At 34.6% G+C, this 19,954-nt stretch overlaps 1 protein-coding gene across 1 annotated transcript; it reads right to left on the bottom strand.

Annotated features, from left to right (window-relative positions):
- Positions 1-14,514: 14,514 nt before the first annotated feature.
- Positions 14,515-17,930, bottom strand: LOC145271363 (general transcription factor II-I repeat domain-containing protein 2-like). The gene is made up of 2 exons (XM_080126904.1): positions 17,832-17,930; positions 14,515-16,571 (listed from the first exon to the last, which is right to left on the bottom strand). Exon 2 carries the CDS (start codon positions 16,550-16,552, stop codon positions 14,696-14,698), a length of 1,857 nt encoding a protein of 618 aa, XP_079983030.1. The 5' UTR covers positions 16,553-16,571; positions 17,832-17,930; the 3' UTR covers positions 14,515-14,695.
- Positions 17,931-19,954: the final 2,024 nt, after the last annotated feature.

Here is a 19,954-nt window from a genome sequence, read left to right as displayed (position 1 = left end):
ATGCTATTCTCATGAGATCTAAGCCTGCATAACGAACAATCGTTACATGAAAACAATGACATTGGAACGAATTGAATATTCCTAACACGTAAATAAATGTTGTTATTGCATCTAAATACAATGATTTTGAGTTCTTTGTCAAGTGTCGTTATTTTCCGGGGTTATTTCTATATTTTTTATTTTATGTATGTGAGGATGTGCCTTAGTGGAAACCTATTAATCGGCGATCACGATTAATTTACCTGCGGATACTCTACTACTTTCAACTTCAAGAGATTACTGCACCTGTAACATCGGTCCTAAAAAGTGATCCATCCCGATTATGAATGGGTGAACACAGAGTCACACCCTTAGAAGTAAGTGATCCAACGGTCAGTTCCTACAAATTGGCACCACTTCCATGAATTCTATAGGGTGAGAATTAAGAAAAAAATCCTTATACATTTTATACATTCATCTTAGTTTATTTATTTTTAATCAGTTCATATGCATGTCACGTTTGTACAGAGGTAACGTCACCAGCTTTGAATGCTACAGTTTCGACTCTAGCTGAAGCACCCTGATGCCTTTCTTTTTTAGTTACAAAATCTTAACAAATTAAAATATTATATTTGAGCGTATTTCATGAATGGGCAAAGCATCTAGTTTGGGGCGGTACGTTTCATAATGGTTCATATTCCGCTGTGCCGGTAATTATTTCCACAGTAAACAATCGCACATACACCGTCTGGCAGCCTATGACGTCATTTCCGCTGAATACTCAAAATCGTAACAACTCTTTTTCTCGTTTTGATCGGATGAGAAAAAACTTAAATTCAACTTTTTCTACACTAAACAAAATGGAAGAGACTTTGTTTACGAAACGAATCCAAATCAAACAACATAAATTCACTTTAGAGGCTCGATTTGTTGTGAGTGATTGACGAATTAATGCTACTCGTTTGTTTGTTTGTTTATTGTGAGCGGCGAATCATGTAACAACCTCATCGCATCAATACAGCACGACTGTCGCTAAAATTTTAATACAACCGAAGAACACTTCAGCAGCCCGCTGAAGGTCTCCCTGCACTGACAATAATGTTTTCTTTTTTGACAATCGTCCCTTTTGGGTTGTTAATAAACAAGGACGGTAGTAACCGTCCTTTTAAAGTAGACTTAAACCGAATTTCCATTACTTACGATTACTATATTATTCAATGTCCACTGTACACTGTTTAACCCTTATCCTCGAGTGGCTGCTTGGCCTTGATAAGTGGTGATGCCTATGTAAAAAAAAAACTAGGCACTCTGCGTTTTGTCATTATTCTTTTTCTTTGCCCTTCCCTTCCTTCGTTTGTGTCTAATTTTGTTGTACGATCAACCTGGTTTTTATAACTGGTTGTTAAACCCTCGAGAACAAGTTATAAAATAAAATGAACTTTCTGACATTTTGGCACGAGGAGGGGAACTAATTAAGCTAATATTTTATTAGTCAGTTTCTGATTCTGCCGCAAAAACATTTTTCATAATAACTTTTCTTAACGTGTATTTTTCCCGTATTAACTTTCAAGGTCACTGAAAAAATATTGTTTTCTCTTGTTTTGATTGCGCGACGATAGATCATTTACTAAACTCTTCCTTTGGTGGGGCGGGGGCGGGGGTGGGGGTGGCGCTAATTAAACTATTGGATCAAGTAAAGAATAGATACCCTGTAGCAGACGACGTCGCCTGGCGGTGACAAAGCGCACAATTCAACTAACACAGGTGATTCGACCTTGACATTGGCACAAGCACATCGGGTGTTTGTAAACTCGTCAAATAGCAAACATGCTCGAATATTCGCCAACAATTTTTTTTTTAATATATTTACAAAACTTTTGAAGATTTAAAAGAAAAAAATATATTTACAAAACAGTTTTTAACAAAACGAACGTATTTAAATAAAAGATATTTAAATAAATGGGTGTCTTTCTGTTTCGGATTTTTTCGACCCAGATTAATATTTATGTATCGTGTTTTTTTTTTTTTGTTTTTTTTTTTTAGGGGGGGGTCTATATGCGTTTTTAAGACAATTTATTATTTTTTTAATTATATTTTCACCCCAAACAAGGCGCATTGCCACTTTGGTGTAGGGGGATACTATCAGGGGCAACAACTACTAGGGTACTATGTTGGGATTTGGGCAGCAAGATGTCGGTTCACGTTACACTTGCATGTCAGTACAGTTGGGGAAGCAAGCACTAAGCAGTGGCCTGGGATGGAATTCCAGAGTTTAATTATTCTTTAAAACATTACCTTCAGCGGCAATTAATATATTTTTAAAATAATATTTTTGAATATAAAATTTTGACGAATATTCGCTAGCAAGATTTAAAAAAAAAAAAATTTAAATAGATCAGTGTCTTTCTGGGTGCGTTTTTAATATATATACAGAACTTTTTAATAACTGTTTTATTCTTTTTTTATCAAACAAAAATAGAACTTTTATAATGACATATATATTATGGACTGTTTTTCAAACATCGAAATTTTAAAATTAAAGTTAGTTTTATTAAAAAAAAAAGACGAGGTGTTTTGTTTTCAATTAAATTATAAACTTTATTGGAACTTTCAACAAACTTTTATAGACATCGAAAAATAGACTTTATAGATATTTTATAATAATTTTTTAAAAATATATTTAACAAAAAGTGTTTGTTTTTTATCATTTCATTGTTGAATAAAATTTAAAAGTGATAAATGGCGGAAAAAATATCTCGAAAAAACAAAACACCTCGTCTTTTTTTTTAAATAAAACTTTAATTTTAAAATTTCGATGTTTGAAAAACAGTTCATAATATATATTTCATTATAAAAGTTCTATTTGTGTTTGATAAAAAGAATAAAACAGTCAATAAATACAAAAATAAATAAAATAAAAACCCAGTCCATTAAGTTCAAATAAAGACTGAATAAAACTTATTAAAAAAAGGTTCATTCCATACGGTTTTGGACATTTTTTTTCTGTGTACATTTTTAATACAATTCAATATATATTTAAAGTGCGATGTATGTCGGTGGTTAGTGAAGGGGAAATAATTATAGGCCGAGGCAATTTTTATGCATAATAAAATCACAAGTATAAACAATCGAGATTTTAAAATATATTTTATTCACATATCTTTTTATAACTTTTATTTTTATAAAGATGAATTCTAGATAGAAATCTTTGGTACTGGTCGCGATTTGAGTTCCCTGCCGAACACCATAAAAAAACACTGACTTCTCCCTACGCATGAGCAAAGGACATGTTTTAGTTGCCATAGTAACTAAACGATTATGAATTTTTATCGACTTTTTATAAGTTTTACTGTTTATGAATATTGAAATAAAAGAAATTACTACACATTTATTAATAATATCTCACTTTTATCGCCTTTGTTTTTAATCACTTTTATCGACTTTTTTTTACTGTTTTACTGTTTATGTGTCACTTTTATCGACTTTTTCTTTTCTTTTTTAAATAGCATTTTCTTTTTAAATGACGACGTTTTTACTGTTTATGAATATTAAAAGAAAAATAATTACTAAACATTTATTAATAAAAAAAAATGGGTGCTAGTGCACTTATGATCCGCGCTATAGTTTAAATCGTATTTCTAAGTTTAATTAAAATTTAATGGTTTTTTTTATTATTCAATTGTAAGGTTAAAGAAGAGAATAGGTACAAAACAAACTCCCCATGTTAAGAATGGCTTAACCTTACAATTGAATAAAAAATAAACATTAAACCTTAATTAAACTTAGAAATCGATTTAAACTATAGCGTGGATCATAAGTGCAGTGCAGTGCACTAGCACCCATTTTTTTTATTAATAAATGTTTAGTAATTATTTTTCTTTTAATATTCATAAACAGTAAAAACGTCGTCATTTAAAAATAAAATGCTATTTAAAAAAAAAAAAGAAAAGGTCGATAAAAGTGATAAAAAACAAAGGCGATAAATGTCCTTTGTTCATGCGTAGGGAGAAGTCAGTATTTTTTATGGTGTTCGGCAGGGAACTCAAATCGCGACCAGTACCAAATCTTTTTATAATTTTTATTTTTATTAAATAAAAACGCACTCAGAAAGACACCCATTTATTTAAATATCTTTTATTTAAAAAAAAATCTTGCTCGCGAATATTCGTCAAAAGTTTATATTTAAAAATATTATTTTTAAAATATATAAATTGTCGCTGAAATGTTTTAAAAAATAATTAAATAAATATTGAATTGTCTTAAAAACGCATACAGACCCCCCTCCCCCCCCCAAAAAAAAATCACACGGTACAAAAAAATCAATCTTGATCGAAAAAATCCGACACAGAAAGACACCCATTTATTTAAATATCTTTTATTTATTAAATACGTTCGTTTTGTTACTTACTTAAAAAAAAATGTTTTGTAAATATACATTTTTTCATTTAAATCTTCAAAAGTTTTGTAAATATATTAAAAAGAAAAAAAATTGTTGGCGAATATTCGAGCATGTTTGCTATTTGACGTGTTTACAAACAACCGACGCCATGTGCTTGTGCCAATGTCAAGGTCGAATCACCGGTGTTAGTTGAATTGTGCGCTTGTCACCGCCAGGCGGCGTCGTCTGCTACAGGGTATCTATTCTTTACTTGATCCAAAGTTTTCTCAACAGAAGAAAAAGGAAATGCTAGCTCCTTGATGACTTCACGAGCCCAGCGCGGATTTTGGTCTCTTTTTTGGTTCCAGCAGATTATTTTGAATCTTATTATTGTATTCGTTCATGGATACATGTCCATTATAAGAACCAGTGGTGTTTTTAACTTATCGAACCAAATAAAATCATTAAAATACATAACTTATCCAGGTAGGTAGAAGAGTAACTTATCGAACCAAATAAAAGTATTAAAATACATAACTTATCCAGGTAGGTAGAAGAGTAACTTATCGAACTGAATAAAAGCATTAAAATACATAACATCGAAGTAGGTAGAAGAGTAACTGATCGAACTGAATAAGAACATTAAAATACATAACTTATCCAGGTAGGTAGAAGAGTAACTTATCGAACCGAATAAAAGCATAAAAATACATAACTTATCCAGGTAGGTAAAATTGTAACTTTTCGAACTGAATAAAAGCATTATAAAACACATAACTTATCAAGGTAGGTAGAAGAGTAACTTATTTTGCTTTGTCACTTTATTTGCTGGCTTCTCTTAACAAAACTCCCCAAAACGGAGAATTGTTATTTTAATTATTTTGAATGCACCTAATATTTTTTTTATTACAAAATATTTTTCTACTTTATTTTTTGTTGCAGTGAAAATTGAAGATATAGAAGAAAATAATTAAAGTAATTATTGCAGTACAATTGAATATTAAAAAAAAACATATAAAACTAATAAACCTTGGAATACGATTTAAAAAACAGGGCGGATAAGTAAGTGCACCCAATTTTCATTATAATTTTTTTTTTTTCACGTGTAATTTTTTTACATTTAATCTCTTTAATTCATTTTTTCTCGTGTAGATTTACTTTAGATTAATCTTTTAAACACAATCAAGAAATAATCGAAAATCTATATTAAAAAAATAAATTTAAAAAAAATACGAAAATAAGGCTTTAAAAGCTATCAGTTTCCACCCGCCATTAAAGTGCAACGAATTAGAGAATTAATAAAGATGAAACTTTTAATCTGTTCTCTCTCATGTAAATATTAATATGTTACATAAAATAATACTTATTTTATCCGTGATATTCACCAAATAGATCGGCTCCATTTCGAAATAATTTATTTTTTTATTTTTCCTCTTCAATTTTGTTTTCTGCGAACTTGCTCTTCCGTTCGTCATCTTGAATGTTAAGTTGAGCTTGTAAAGTCAATCACATTTGAAAAATCGTGTCCTTTATAAAAGCAGATAAAGTTAATCGAAAGCAGATTATAAAACAAAAACGTAAGTATTACTGGGTTTGTATTACTGTACACATAGATTCGAAAAAGTTGTCAAAAAAGTATTACTACATGGCGCACGTATGTGTATTTTTTATTTTCATCTTTTTTTCATCGGATTATTATCGAATGCTCACTAATCTATCAGATTTTGTTTTCAATACTGACTTAAACATAAAAAAACGGTCAATACGTAATTCTTTATGTTATCATTGGTGGCCAATTCTGCATGCGTTTTCACGTACAGAATTGATAACATTTTTATTGATTTTTTTCTTTAATTTCCCTGTGTCTTTATTGAAACATGAAATCAGAAAAAAAACAAAACGAATAATCCTAATGAAAATGTTGATTTATCGTTGAAAATTTTTCGCTGTCGATTGTTTTTGTTTTCAATATTGACTTAAACACAAAAAAAAAAATAACTTCTTTATCGTTTACCAAAACAAAACTATAAAATAATAATAATTTTATAAATTTTATGTTTTTAACTGTTTCACAAGTTTTTAAAAAATCAGTTTTTGTTTTCACTAATGACTTAAATATAAAAAAAGGTCAATGTCTAAAATCTTTCAAAATTACAAATATTCTTTAGAATGACAACTTTTACAGGTTTTCAAGGATGCTGAAAATGAATAAATATTTCAAAAGAGGCGCAGCGAACTAGTTTCGATGATATGAGGAAAGTATTTGTTCTAAAAGTGAGGATCACTTTTTTATATAAATTTAAGGTAAAATAAACACCCACTTTTTGGCCACATTGTGATATTTGGGGGAGGGGCTTGAAGCCGTTTTGGTAAGTTGTTACTTACTTTCCACCTTAATAGTCATCTTTACCATGACGAATTCTATATGTTTTCGGTATGCTGAAAACGAATATCACATTGAAAATTGCAGCATAAAGTAGTTTTATGGATATTAAGCTAAGTAATTCTTAATGTTATCAGTTGTAGCCACCATTCATAACATAACGTAATATTCGGAAAACTCGTTATTGTCTTGTTAACTCAACTTTTCTTCCCAAGAAAAGTTTCTCTTCTTTTGTAAAATGTTTTAATATGGGGAACACGCGATGCAGGATGAATACCATCTGATAATTTAAAATTAACATCGGTAGATGAGACTTGATGAATTCCATGCTCGAGTTTATAAACAAGGAAAAATTGATTTCTTTTGTCTTTCTCATAATCTTTTCTTTCATAACTCATTCCTAACGCTTCATATACTCTGTCAAAATGGTTAACCGAGAGCATCTTCCAAAGTGTCACGTAGAAAAAAAAATCCCGAGAAAGGAATATTTATTAAAAACAGAACATAGATCTTACCCAATATCGAATTCTTTCTCGCTGGTTCCTCTTCTCCACTTCCAAACTCCGAACCAACTCTAGGCCGATTTGAATGGATCCTATTACTGTCTTTGACATCTGCAACGTTGATGTTAACTCCTCCATATTGGGATATCAGCTTGTTCTGTGGCTCAATCACTATCCAACTCATTGGACTTTCCTCGATCAACGTTGCCCACAGATGTTCCACATGCGCCTTCTGGTGGTTCTTATAAAAAACCAGATCTCCAATCTTAAAATCTACTGACTTTATTTTCTTATTCTTGTTCTCTATCAGTTTTTTCCTAACTTCCTGAATGTTATTCCTTATCAAAGTAAAAGATCGATGCATCTCTTTTAGAGCGATCTCGTGTTGCTCATCACCATAGTATATTTTATCAACATATTATACTCTATGAAGCATTAATATATTATCTAATAGCAGTATTACGTTTCTAATTTGTAATTTTGGAGGTGATTAAATCACGTGATCACATTGTGTATGTTGAGATCCTACAATGCCTTCTTCATCAATTTGTTAACATTTTTGGGTGCATTGTCTGTTAACAACTGGAATCATACCCTGAATCTGGGGAAAATTTCATCCCACAAAAGATGAACCACCGTTTTTACCTTTAGTGAAAGCCTCTGGCCAACACTATACATATCGATGAACGTCACTATGTACTAGTTACCTGAAACTATAGGGTAGGGCTTTGAAATATTCAATGCCAGTTTGAGAAAAAGAAAAGGAAGCAGACTGCACTTCTGCATTCAAGGTTGTACCTTCCTCAGGTTTCCGTTTTGGCACAGAATACATTTGCCTACATATTCTTTCACTCACCTTCTTAAATAAACACAGCCAGAAATATTTTGTTTAATGGTGTGAAACGTCTTTTCCACGCCCATGTGACCATTATTGTCATTGTACTGCACAAACACATTTTTTTCTAAGATGCAACGGTACATATAACCTTATGAATGGTTCATCGTTCTGGTCTATCACTATGAATTTTTTTGTTTCATTTTAGACAATTTACCATTCTACATCTGCATCTCTAAATCTAAAATTTCCTTATCTTTCTCTTTATCTCTAATTAAATATAAACCTGATAACTAGGGCTGTAACAACAGCATATTCTTTTCATTCTTTTGACTCTCGTGTATATATCAGAGACAGTTAGACTAAGTTAATCAACTGAGACCCACATCAGTCTATATAAAAACATATGAGATATTAACGGATATATACTCACGAGTCAAAACAATGAAAAGAATATTCTGTCACAGCCCTACTGATAATGTACGATGCTCGTGCAATACCGATGAGCCTTAACCATATATGATACAACCCCTTTTGACTCAAAAGGATTCAAGTTTATTGCACCTACCGAGTAATTCCATCTAATTCTACCGGGGAAAATCATTGTTTTGATTGAATCCACAATGCGGGTTAAGAGATCCAATAAATCATTTTCCTTCCCCTTCAGGTACTGTATGCTGCAGCTATAAGCAAACACACAAAATCAAGAGATTCACAAAATATTTTCCTTCCCCTACTGTATGTTGCAGCTATAAGCAAAAATACACAAAACCCACGTCTGTATTTTCCTGTTGTGTAAAGACAAGTTTAATAAATATTCTAGGGTTTGTGATCTCGAAAATTTGTTATAAATCACTGATCGTGTGACAATACAAATGAAAGTTCCCATTTCATCGATTTCCTCCATTCACTTACTTTGATCCTCAGAACTGATGCTTCATGGTTTTCATCCTGGCATAGTGCTTACATAAACTGGCTAGTACTATCCTATCTATGTTTTCAGACAAACTTCTTTGTGACTTTATTTGAAGTCATAAAATCTATGCAAAATCTTTTACTACCATCCTTCTTTTCTATTAACACTATCGGAAAATTTCACGGGAAAATTTTGATCTCTCAATTACACCTACCCTCATCATTTCCTCCATTGCTGAGTCTACCAACTTTTTTTTGCTTTAGAAGTGTTCGATATGGTCATCTCAGTATGGGCTCATGCATTCCAGTATCGATACACATCTCCACCATATTGGTTCGGCCCAAGTCCTTTTCCTCCATAATAAACAAATCTCTATTCCACTTCACCAACCTATCAACTTCCAACCTGAATTCTTCAGGTATTTTATTCCCTTCAAATTTTTCTTGGGGATTTCATTCTTTTGTTCATTAGGCATAATAATCTTTGACTATTTCTAAAACTATAATTCAATAACTTAAGTGTTATTTCTTCCGCCCGTCACACCAATAATTTCCTGGGTAAGATTGACACTGTTGTCCAAACTTCCAACTTCCAAACTTCTGTATATGTAACTCACATCTCTCAACTCCAAACGAACTTCTGCTAATTCAACTTATTTCTTCGAAATCCAACTTCAAAATGAACGTCCCACTAAAAAATCAACCCTCTTTTATCTCCAACCAGGAGCATCTCATTAGCATATCGGGTGTTCACATTGCAGGCATATAAAGAGTTAAGGCAGCCATTTTTGTTTCTTTCTTCTACATTTAGTTCATTCCACGACCGACCTGTTGAATAATGCACACGTGCTAGTTAGGTAAGTCACATGTTTCCCTACACTCCCCCCTGATCTCATGATCACACACAGGGCTGGGGGGAAGTCGTCTTTGTCGGGTACTTCTTTGAAGAATCGGGGGCAGTACTTCCTCATTGCCATCTTCCTCATACCACCGTTATTACCACCAGTCTGTTCCATTATCCCCTCTTGTGGTTCCCTATGCAATGTTTCCACATCAGGACAAGGAGGCAGTATCCATCTTTGTCTGGTACTCCTTCGAAGTACCCAAGGCATCACTTCCTCATTCCATCTTCCTCAGTATGTTCCATCATCCCCATCTCGTGGTACTATAGGCGATGATTCACAATCACGGAGAGTGGGCAGTATTCGTCTTTCTCGGGTATTTTGATGAGGAACTGGTGGTATTACTTCCTCATGTCCATCGTTCTCATCACTATTGCCACCAGTATGTTCCATCATTCCCTCATCTGGTTCTGCAGGTAGTGTTTCTATGCTCACCTGTAGGGGCAGTCGGCGATCAGGATCATCCCTGAACTGTATGTGATCTTCCTCATTATCCTCAGAATGAGAAGAGGTATAACAGGGGTGGATATCTTTTACATGACGTGGTACAGCATCAATCAACATGGTCTGAGGACTTATGATTTTATCTATTTTTCTTCTGCAAAATTTTACAGTGCACCCAGCATTTGGGGGTTTTACCCAAACATGGTCTCCCACTTGATATGGTGTATTGACAACGCTAACCACTGATGGTGTGACATCAATTCCTTTTATATGCTGTTCATAGCAGTAAATCCCATTAGCTGGTGCAGATTCTAGTGTTGCATCGTCCTTTGGTGTCACATTATACCAGTACACGGCTTCTGGAATAGAACACTGTGTCATGGCCACAATTCTTTTAATGGTGCGGTGATACTGCTCCGCTATACCATTACCTCCGGGAAAATATGCAAATCGGTAACGGATTCTAATCCCCCATTCCTGCGTGAATTTCTGAAATTCTTGACATCGAAACATAGTGGCGTTATCAGTCAGAATTTCAAGCGGGGCACCACGTTCAAAAAAGACAGCTCTCAACTGTCGTATAATGCTAGATGCATCCTGTCATGTCAACAGGCGCCATATCGCGAAACGTGTTGGGCCACAATCTGTCAAGGTCAAAAAAATGCTTGCCCTCATAATTACATCCATTCCTACTCGATACCAGTTGTCCTCCACCTCAAGCTTCCCTTTTTGCAATTGGGACAGTGCCGGATCAATTCGCTGACACTCTTCACATGAGCGTATAGCTGCCTTGATTGATGCTCTTGTAATTGAAGGACACACTCTTCGGACAAAATATGTCCTCCTCTGAATTCCGGGATGTCTACTTTGCTGATGTATTGTACGGATCTGGTCAGGTGTTAATTGATCTGTTACGGTCGTGCATGTCTGTTGTGGAGGATCAGATCCCTGCCTCCTTACATCAATCCACCTCTTTGGTACTCTAGTCAAGCTATCAGCCAAATTCTGCATCGACGAAACTAAAGTAATGTCCACCTGCAACCTGTATTTGTCAACTATATGCTTTATTATTGCCAGTCTCCTTCGTACTAACATCTCACTTGCAGCTCTACTCTTAACTCGAGTCTTTCCAGTCAAGGTGTGTCGGTCAACCAGTGGTAAACACACAATGAGTCAATGTGGAGATGCACAACCTTAGCCTGCCATTGCAATGCAAGATTAAGCCCTTTTAACATGGCATCAAGTTCTGCCAAATTTATATGCTGGGCATCATTTTTCGGATCTTCCACAACAGCACCCAATTGTTCCAACACGACACCTGTAGCCACTGAACTTGCATCAACCCATGCATTCAGTTCGTTTCCAGATACTTGCCACTCACCCTGGGCAGGGTCGTTCCTATGTACTCTGGACACATTTCAGCCATCATTTGCTGGAGAGAATCATCATCCACCATGTCATCCCATCCTTTGGTTACTGCAGTTACTCGTCTTTTTAACACTTCTGTTGTCGATTGGAGCCATCCACAGACAGGTAGATGTTGTACTAATTTACTGTAAATAGAAAACACAATGTGTCTGTCATGGGCACCACATCCTTTAAACGCTTAGGGTCTTTGCTTTTTAACCCAAACGATTCCAGTTTTGTTCGAACCACATCTGCAGACATTATATCCTCATTAACGTAGATACCGTCAATGTAAGCTGAAGCAGTTTTTTCTGTGGTCTCATCCTGCATCAAAACAGTTTTAATAATAGTTGTCATTATTAAGGGTGCTACGTTTAGGCCAAAACTGAAACGTGTCAAACAATATCGTTTTCCCTTGATTATCACTGTCTGAAATGGCCATAATGACTTATGGACACGTATCTGCAGGTAGGCTCTCTTCAAATTCAGCAGTGCTACATTACTCCCTTTCTGACGCCACTTTCTTAGTTTAGCAGTGCACACATCTGCGTTTCCAGTGAAAACATCAACATGTTGATTCAATTCTCGGTAATCCATTATGGGCCAAACTTTGTCTTTAGTAGGTTGTTCAACAGCCATGAGTGGAATTAATCCTTTGGATGGTCCCAGACGACATTCCTGTGGGTACGGTATTAACCATCCATTATCAATCCACCTCTGAAGTTCTTCTTCATATGTGGCCCTATTCTTCGTGAAAACTGCATACTCTGGAATGGTGTTGCACAGCCGATCTGGTGCCTGGCTCATAGTCCATTTCCACTTTGTAGTCCACGCCCTTTCGTTGTCGTCAAACAGAGGACAGAAGTCCTTTTCTTCAATAGACATGGCTGCACAGATTTCTTTCCCTTCTCCAAGCATTACATCTCCAGTCGCTGTGATTATGACGCCTCCTAGTGCTTGTATTGCAGCAATTCCAATCAACATGTCATAGCCAAGGGGTTTTTCTTGCATCAACAGAACATCAACTTTGGCTGTGTCACCCTTCTCAGTACAGATCGTGACTGTCCCTTCACCACACCATGCTTGGGATAAACCATTGATCGTCATAATACCGACTGGTTGCTCCCACCACATCTGGCAGTAATGTGCACTAACTATAGACCGGGAACACCCCGTATCTCTGAATGCTGAACCCTGCACATCGTCGATTTTAACACCAGTGACCAGTAATCCTGTGCTTATTGGTTTGCAAGGGTGGCGATAGTACCTTGCCTCAGCATTGTTTCCCAAACAGTTGTGAGATATGTGCCCAAACTTATTGCAGCGATAGCATTGTACTGTTCTCTGTGCTCGTGGATATACACACCTCCTATTACTCTGGCACTCCTTAGCAAAATGATTGGCCTCCCCAAATTTATAGCACACTGGACCTACATGCTTATTACTACCTGGGAGAGAATCTATATTGCTTCCATGTGGTTCGACTGTTGCAAGTTGAATAATTGTTACTGCTGCAATTGGCTACTGTTCCTTACAGATGTTTCGAGCTCAGGCTAATAACTCTGTTGTCAATTCATCAATTTGTGACGATGCCTGCAACAGTTTGCTGACCTCCTCAGGTAAGCCTACTAAAAAGGCACATCTTAATATCTTATCGTTGACCCCGCCAAATGGTACTGACAACTTTCGTAGGTCGGTTAGGTATGCATCAGCCGATTCCTCAGGGTTAAGTCGCCGGCTCATGAACTGTTGCCATGCAACAAACGGATCTGTACCAAATGCTGTATACAGGCTGTGTTTGATTGTATCCCAGTCTGGTTCATCCCCGAGTTGCTGGTAGACTGCATAGGCCCCTCTGGTTAACCTCAGAGGAATGACTGTGGCTGGTTCAACCCATTTGACGACAGACGGACCAGTGGTAGATCCATCAAACTCAAGTATCAAGCAAAAGTCGAGATCTGTCCATTTTCTGCCTTTCGAGTCACCGCACATTGAAAGCCGAAATAGCTTATAATTCAATAACTTGAGTGTTATTTCTTCCGCCCATCAAACCAATAATTTCCTGGGTAAGATTGACACTGTTATCCAAACTTCCAACTTCCAAACTTTTTTATATGTAATGCACCTTCTCTCAACTCCAAACAAACTTCTAATTAAACTTATTTCTTCGAAATCCAACTTCAAAATGAACGTCCCTCTAAAAAATCAACCCTTTTTATCTCCAACCAGGAGCATCTCATTTGCATATCGGGTGGTCACATTGCAGGCATATAAAGAGATAAGGCAGCCATTTTTGTTTCTTTCTTCATTAATTTCATTCCACGACTGACCCGTTGAATTATGCACACGTGCTAGTTAGGTAAGTCACATGTTTCCCTACGAATAAGTATATAGATAGAACTTTTCACTATGCAAATAGTGAGTCAACTTATTAAGGGCATAGTGTATCGTGTATGCTTCTTTTTCTAAAGTCGACCATCTCGTCTGCATATCAATAACTTTATGTGATAACAAGTAAATTGGTTTTTCAACCTTTTTACCTTTCCTCTGATCATAGACAATTTGCTACAGACATTCCTCAAATGCATGATTGGATGCATCTGTATACAGTCGGTTGTCCTTTTCAGGATCAAGATAAACCAGTATAACAATATCTGCAAGCTTCATTTTTAGGCATGTGTTGTCCCATTGGAACCTTGCGTATTTCCGCGTCAAACAAACTAAATGTACACTGGCTTGTACCCTATCTATGTGATCTAAGTCAGGGGTCGGCAACCTTTTGTTTAGCGTGTGCCGACTTAGGGTTTCAAATTATTCAGCGTGCCAACATTTATTATTTATAACGATCAAGGTCAATATACCTGTTCTCTATATTTATTTCATAAAATATATAATAATGTCAAAGTTTATAAATAATGTGAAAAAACTGTTTCTGAAAAGTTTTTATTATTAATGGGACCCTTGTCCTTGCATGGTCTTTGCCAATTCCTCAATGTCGGGAACATACTTTGTAACTTTGAGCTTAACACAGTTTTCTGAATGTTCAGGTGTTAGACGACTTCGACGTGGAGACAACACTGCTTTCATGTGAGAGAAAATTTGCTCACAAGAATAAGTTGAACCAAAAGCTGAGAGAAGAGCAAAAGCAATTTTCTTCAAACAGATGAATGAGCTTGGGAGGGAGATCCAACAGTTCAGAATAGCACCAGACTTTTCAAAATTTTCATCTTCCAGAGACTTTCTTAGTTCAGCAAATTTTAATGTCCATATTTCTGAAGACCTAAATTCAATCTGTTGCATTTCAAAATCATCAATGTCCATCCAGCTAAAAAGTTCCAGTTGGGCATTTGTCAAATCAAGCATGTCGGGCTTAATCAGATATGAAAATAAGGATCCATGAATGTAGAAGTCCTGGCTTCGTTTTTCGAATTCTGCTTTGAGTGCTTTCACGTACTCCTGAAGCTCATCTGTGTTCACTTCGAATTGATTTGCATGATTTTTCACATTTGGAAAGTACTTAAATGCTTTGATGTTGATGTCACGGGTAAAAATGTCAAGTTTCATTGTAAACGCTTTCCAATAGCTGAAAAGATCAAGGACTGTTTGTCCCTGTCCTTGTAATTTCAAATTAAGCTCATTCAAATGTGTGTTTATGTCGGTCATAAACATCAACTTCAACAACCAGCTTTCATCATTCAGCTGAGGGAATCGTTTCTGTTTTTCATCAAGAAACATCTTAATAGCCTCAAGACAACAAACAAATCTAGCTAAAACTTTGCCTCGACTAAGCCAGCGAACATTGTTGTATAACAGAAGATCTCCATATTCACACTCAACTTCTTGTAGAAGCGATTTGAATTGCCTGTGAACCAATGAAGAGCGAGAAATAAGAAAGTTGATTATCTCAACAACAGTTTTCATCACAGAGACCAAATCCAAAGACGAGGTCTTTGCACATAAGCCCTCCTGATGTATAATACAATGAAAACTTAACAGTTTGCGTCCAACATGATTTTCCAGAAGTTTTACAAATCCTTTCTTCTTGCCAACCATTGCAGCAGCACCATCGGTTGTTACGCAGAATAATTTGTTCAAGTTAATGTCTTGTTTAGAAAAATAACCAGTAAATGCACACAAAATATCTTCTGCTTTGGTTGTATCATGAAGGGGTAATAAACAACACAACTCCTCATAAATGTGATTATTCTCGAGATATCTTGCAACCACTGCTAGGCGAGACGCATCGTTTACATCGGTGCTTTCATCAAGAGCGACACTAAATACAAGGGATTGCTTTAATCCAGTTGTTTGCTTAGTTGTCACATTTTCAGCCAAGTCAGATATGCGCCTCTCAACTGATCTTGCAGAGACTGGTATTTCTCTAATTCGAGAGAGTATAATGTCCTTATTTTTTAAATCACGAAACAAAACTTCAGCACCACTCAAAAAAGCTTCTTTGATGTATTCACCATCTGTAAAAGGTTTACCATTTAAAGCCACACACTGGGCTATTTTGTAACTACATTCAGTAGCTTTACTCTTCATTCCAACAGCTTGGCTCAAAATAACAGTTTGTTTTTTGAAACCAGAAATAGCTTTTTTGATGGCTTCACCTTTTTCTTCTGAAGTTTTAAACTTAGATTGATGTTTGGTTTGAAAGTGCCTTTGTACACTAGATGTGCGACACACAACACTTTCGCAACAGAAAGCACAAACAGCACGATCCTTTTGTTCCACAAATCCATATTCTATTGTCCAATTGTCTTGAAATGGGCGATGATCAAGTTTTCTTTTCTTTTCAGTCATATCTAACAGCAGGGGTATTCTGAAAATATAAATAGGCCTAATTACGTAAACATCAATTATGATATATATAAAATACCAAACAAATTATTCTTGCCTTTGCTGTGGGAGAACCAGGATACATTTTAATAAAAATTGTGGAGAAAAATTATGTACAGGGTGTCCCAGAAAAAGTCTAAAGGTTTTGATTAGCTCGAGCTAGGATCCTATTCGTGCGTGGCATTCACAATTTAAAAAAAATATTTCATCCACGTATTCCTCCAATCATACCATTTTGTTTAGTATGAAGATGATCGAAATTGCTCATCTCTTCTAATCCCAGTTACGAGCTTGAAAATTAAAAGTACAATTTCAAGAATTTGAAAGGCAATTATACCTTATCTTGTATTCATATTCTGACCACTGAACAATTCTGTAACTCTAGCACCCTTCCTAAATTTAACACCCCTCAATTTCAAACAGCAAATAAAATGTTTAAAACTAATAATTTTCAAATTTTTTTTAGCTCATTGTGTTTAGGAAAGATTTTTCTTAAAGAAAAGTAAAACTTTTTAAAATAAAATCTCATATAATTAATTTTATCGTAAAAAATATCACAAAAAAGTCAAAGCTTCCTTACTGCGCGTGAGCGTTTTCACGTAATAGTTTTAATTTCAATTTGTAAATTTGTAAATTCTTGAAAATTTTCTATGATTTTAAAAATCGATAATTTTTTTTCTATTCATCAAATCCTTTTCATTTTTTCAGATTTTATGTAAAATTCTACGCTCTTTCGAATGGAAATAAAATTATTTTCTGAAAAATTCATTTTCATACTTCTTTTATTTATTTTTACCCCCCCTCTGTCTAAAAGTATGAAAGTATGAATTTCTATTAAAAATTCGTCTCGGAACACTCTAATTTATATCTTTATTTAAAGATCATAAAAAAATGAATAAAATAATGTGTTGTTTTTTTTAAAACCTTTATCCCTTCATTTTGAAAATAAACGCTAAAGTTTAAAATATGTACATTCTTTTATTTTTTAAAAAAGATTTATGAGCTGTGTAATTTTTTTATTTTTATCATGCTAAAAAAATTAAAGTTTCTTTAGTCTTTCCCTTAAAATTAAATTTGCTCTTTCGAAGATCTGCTAAAATAGCTATTTTATCTGTATCGGAACACTTAGTAAATGTTACGAAAAAAAAAAAAACATGTAAAAATATTTAAAAACAAAAAAAAAATATAAACTGAAAGTTATCCCTTCTATTTATAATCATTATTTAAAGCTTAAAGTACTCACAACAAACATTCTCCTTTTTTCAAATAGAGTCCACGTGTTTTTAATCTCTCTTAGAGCTGATGACAGATTTATGACAAGCTTAGTGAAAGAAAGGGTAAGTGATAAGTTAGAGAGTTACAGTATAGGGAGATAACAAAAATGGAAGTTTGTTTTGTTTTGGTAAGCTTTAACCCCAAAATGACCCATTGCCAGTCATCGTCTCTTCACAAGGGATGGTAAATAGTGTCATTTAGTGTGAAAAAAGGAGGGGTTTTACATATTGTTCCAGAACATTATAATCATTTCTCACTCTTTCTCTCTCTTTCTGCTAAACGAACGACAGACAGACAGCCAGACAGATATTGAAAAAAAAATGACTACCAAAAAATAATTTGTTTCCTAATAAGGTTTATCATATTTTGAATATGGTAGCATATACTTAGTTTCATTACAAAACTTAAATAATAATAAAAAGCTAAAAACAAAAGTTTTATAATTACAAATAAAAATTTATATACTTTTCTTAACTTTTTTTCTGGCATTGTTTTTTTATTTGTATAAATATTAAAATAAATTTAAACAAAAACAAATAAACTCCATGTTACACGTGTTGTTATTATCACTGGTAAGTGTTTTATTTTAATTAAGATAATCATAGTCAAAAGATTTTTTGGTTTACATATACACTTTTTATAATTTCAAGTTAAATTTTATATACACTTCAAGGCATCCGTAGATTTCAAATGTCAGCGCTGCTGCTGATGTAAACAAAACTTCCGGCGATTCGTTGAAATTTTGGGCGGATTTTATCAACCTATCTCTGAAAATATTGCTTTAATTTCCAAATTTATGAATTCTTGATTATTTTTATTGTTGATTTTTGTAGAGGAATCATTCATTTACTTAATGGTCATTTATTTTCGTCTGATAAGTTACTTTTTATATATTTATTAGATTTTTTTATTATGATTTTTGACTAAATTTTACATTTGCAACTCTCTCACGCTACGTTGTATTTCATCTGGGTCGGTGAGACTGAGTCACCAGACTCAATTCAAAACGCATTTCAAAATTATAGTATCTGACAGAACATACTTTGAACGAGCATGGAGCATCTAACGCCTACGGTTCGCACGGACAAAAATAAAACGCGTTTTCTTGTTGTGGGCATGCACTTAGGTGGCAAGAGTACGCAAGAGATCGCAGATATCCTCATAATTCCAAGGAGAACTGTTTCCTTTTGGCTGTATGAAGTTTAAAAGATTTGGAGGCTCGGCGTGCCATTAGAATTGCTTGGCGTGCCACCTGTGGCACGCGTGCCGTAGGTTGCCGACCCCTGATCTAAGTGACTTTCCATCGTATCTGAGAAAATTAAGTAAATTACATATCTATCTATGTGATCGTATCTGAGAAAATTAAGTAAATTACATATCTATGTGATCGTATCTGAGAATCTAAAATATCATCCAAATACGGTTATGCATAATCTTGCTGTCCCTGTATAACTATGGACATTAATTTATGAAAGACCCTGGATGCATTTGCAAGTCCAAACGGCATCACGTTAAACTGAAATAAACCTGGGTGTCAGATGAACTCGGTTTTCTTATTATTGTCCTTACTTAATTTAAGCTGCCAGTATCCTAATTTTAGATCTATTTTTGAGAAATAGGTTGCTGACCTGAGCAAGGCTAGTATATCGTCAATGACCAGTAATGCTCAGGCATACTTCTTTGTGACTTTGTTTAAAGCCCGAAAATATACACAAAATCTTTTCTACTAATGCTAATAGAAAACTCCACGGCCTATTCAATGTCTCAATTAGACGTGTCCGCATCATTTTGTATATTCTCTAAGTCAACATTTATTGCTTTAGTGGTTTTCAATACAGGCGTCTGAGTATGAGTTCATGCCTTCCAATATTGATATGCTTCTCCAGCGTATCGGTTCTGTCCAAGAAAAATCTCTATTCTACTTCAACAACATATCAACTTCCAACTTGAATTCTTGAGGTATTTTTATTCCCTTCAAATTTTTTTCTCTTTTGTTCATCATTCATGGTTGGTAATCTCGATAATGTTACCAGTCACACTACACTTAGTTATTTTGCAGCTCCTTCTCAAGTATGTATGCAGATGCTGGTG

This window comes from Euprymna scolopes, chromosome 46 (assembly GCF_053919585.1).
Source record: "Euprymna scolopes isolate OS-2025 chromosome 46, ASM5391958v1, whole genome shotgun sequence".
Taxonomy (NCBI): domain Eukaryota; kingdom Metazoa; phylum Mollusca; class Cephalopoda; order Sepiida; family Sepiolidae; genus Euprymna; species Euprymna scolopes.
Note: the sequence above shows the minus strand (reverse complement) of the source record. Positions and strands in the feature narration are given on the sequence as shown.

Bases quoted from the DNA above. Each gene is read 5' to 3' on its own strand.
- LOC145271363 (XM_080126904.1), bottom strand. From the start codon at position 16,552: ATGACTGAAAAGAAAAGAAAACTTGATCATCGCCCATTTCAAGACAAT.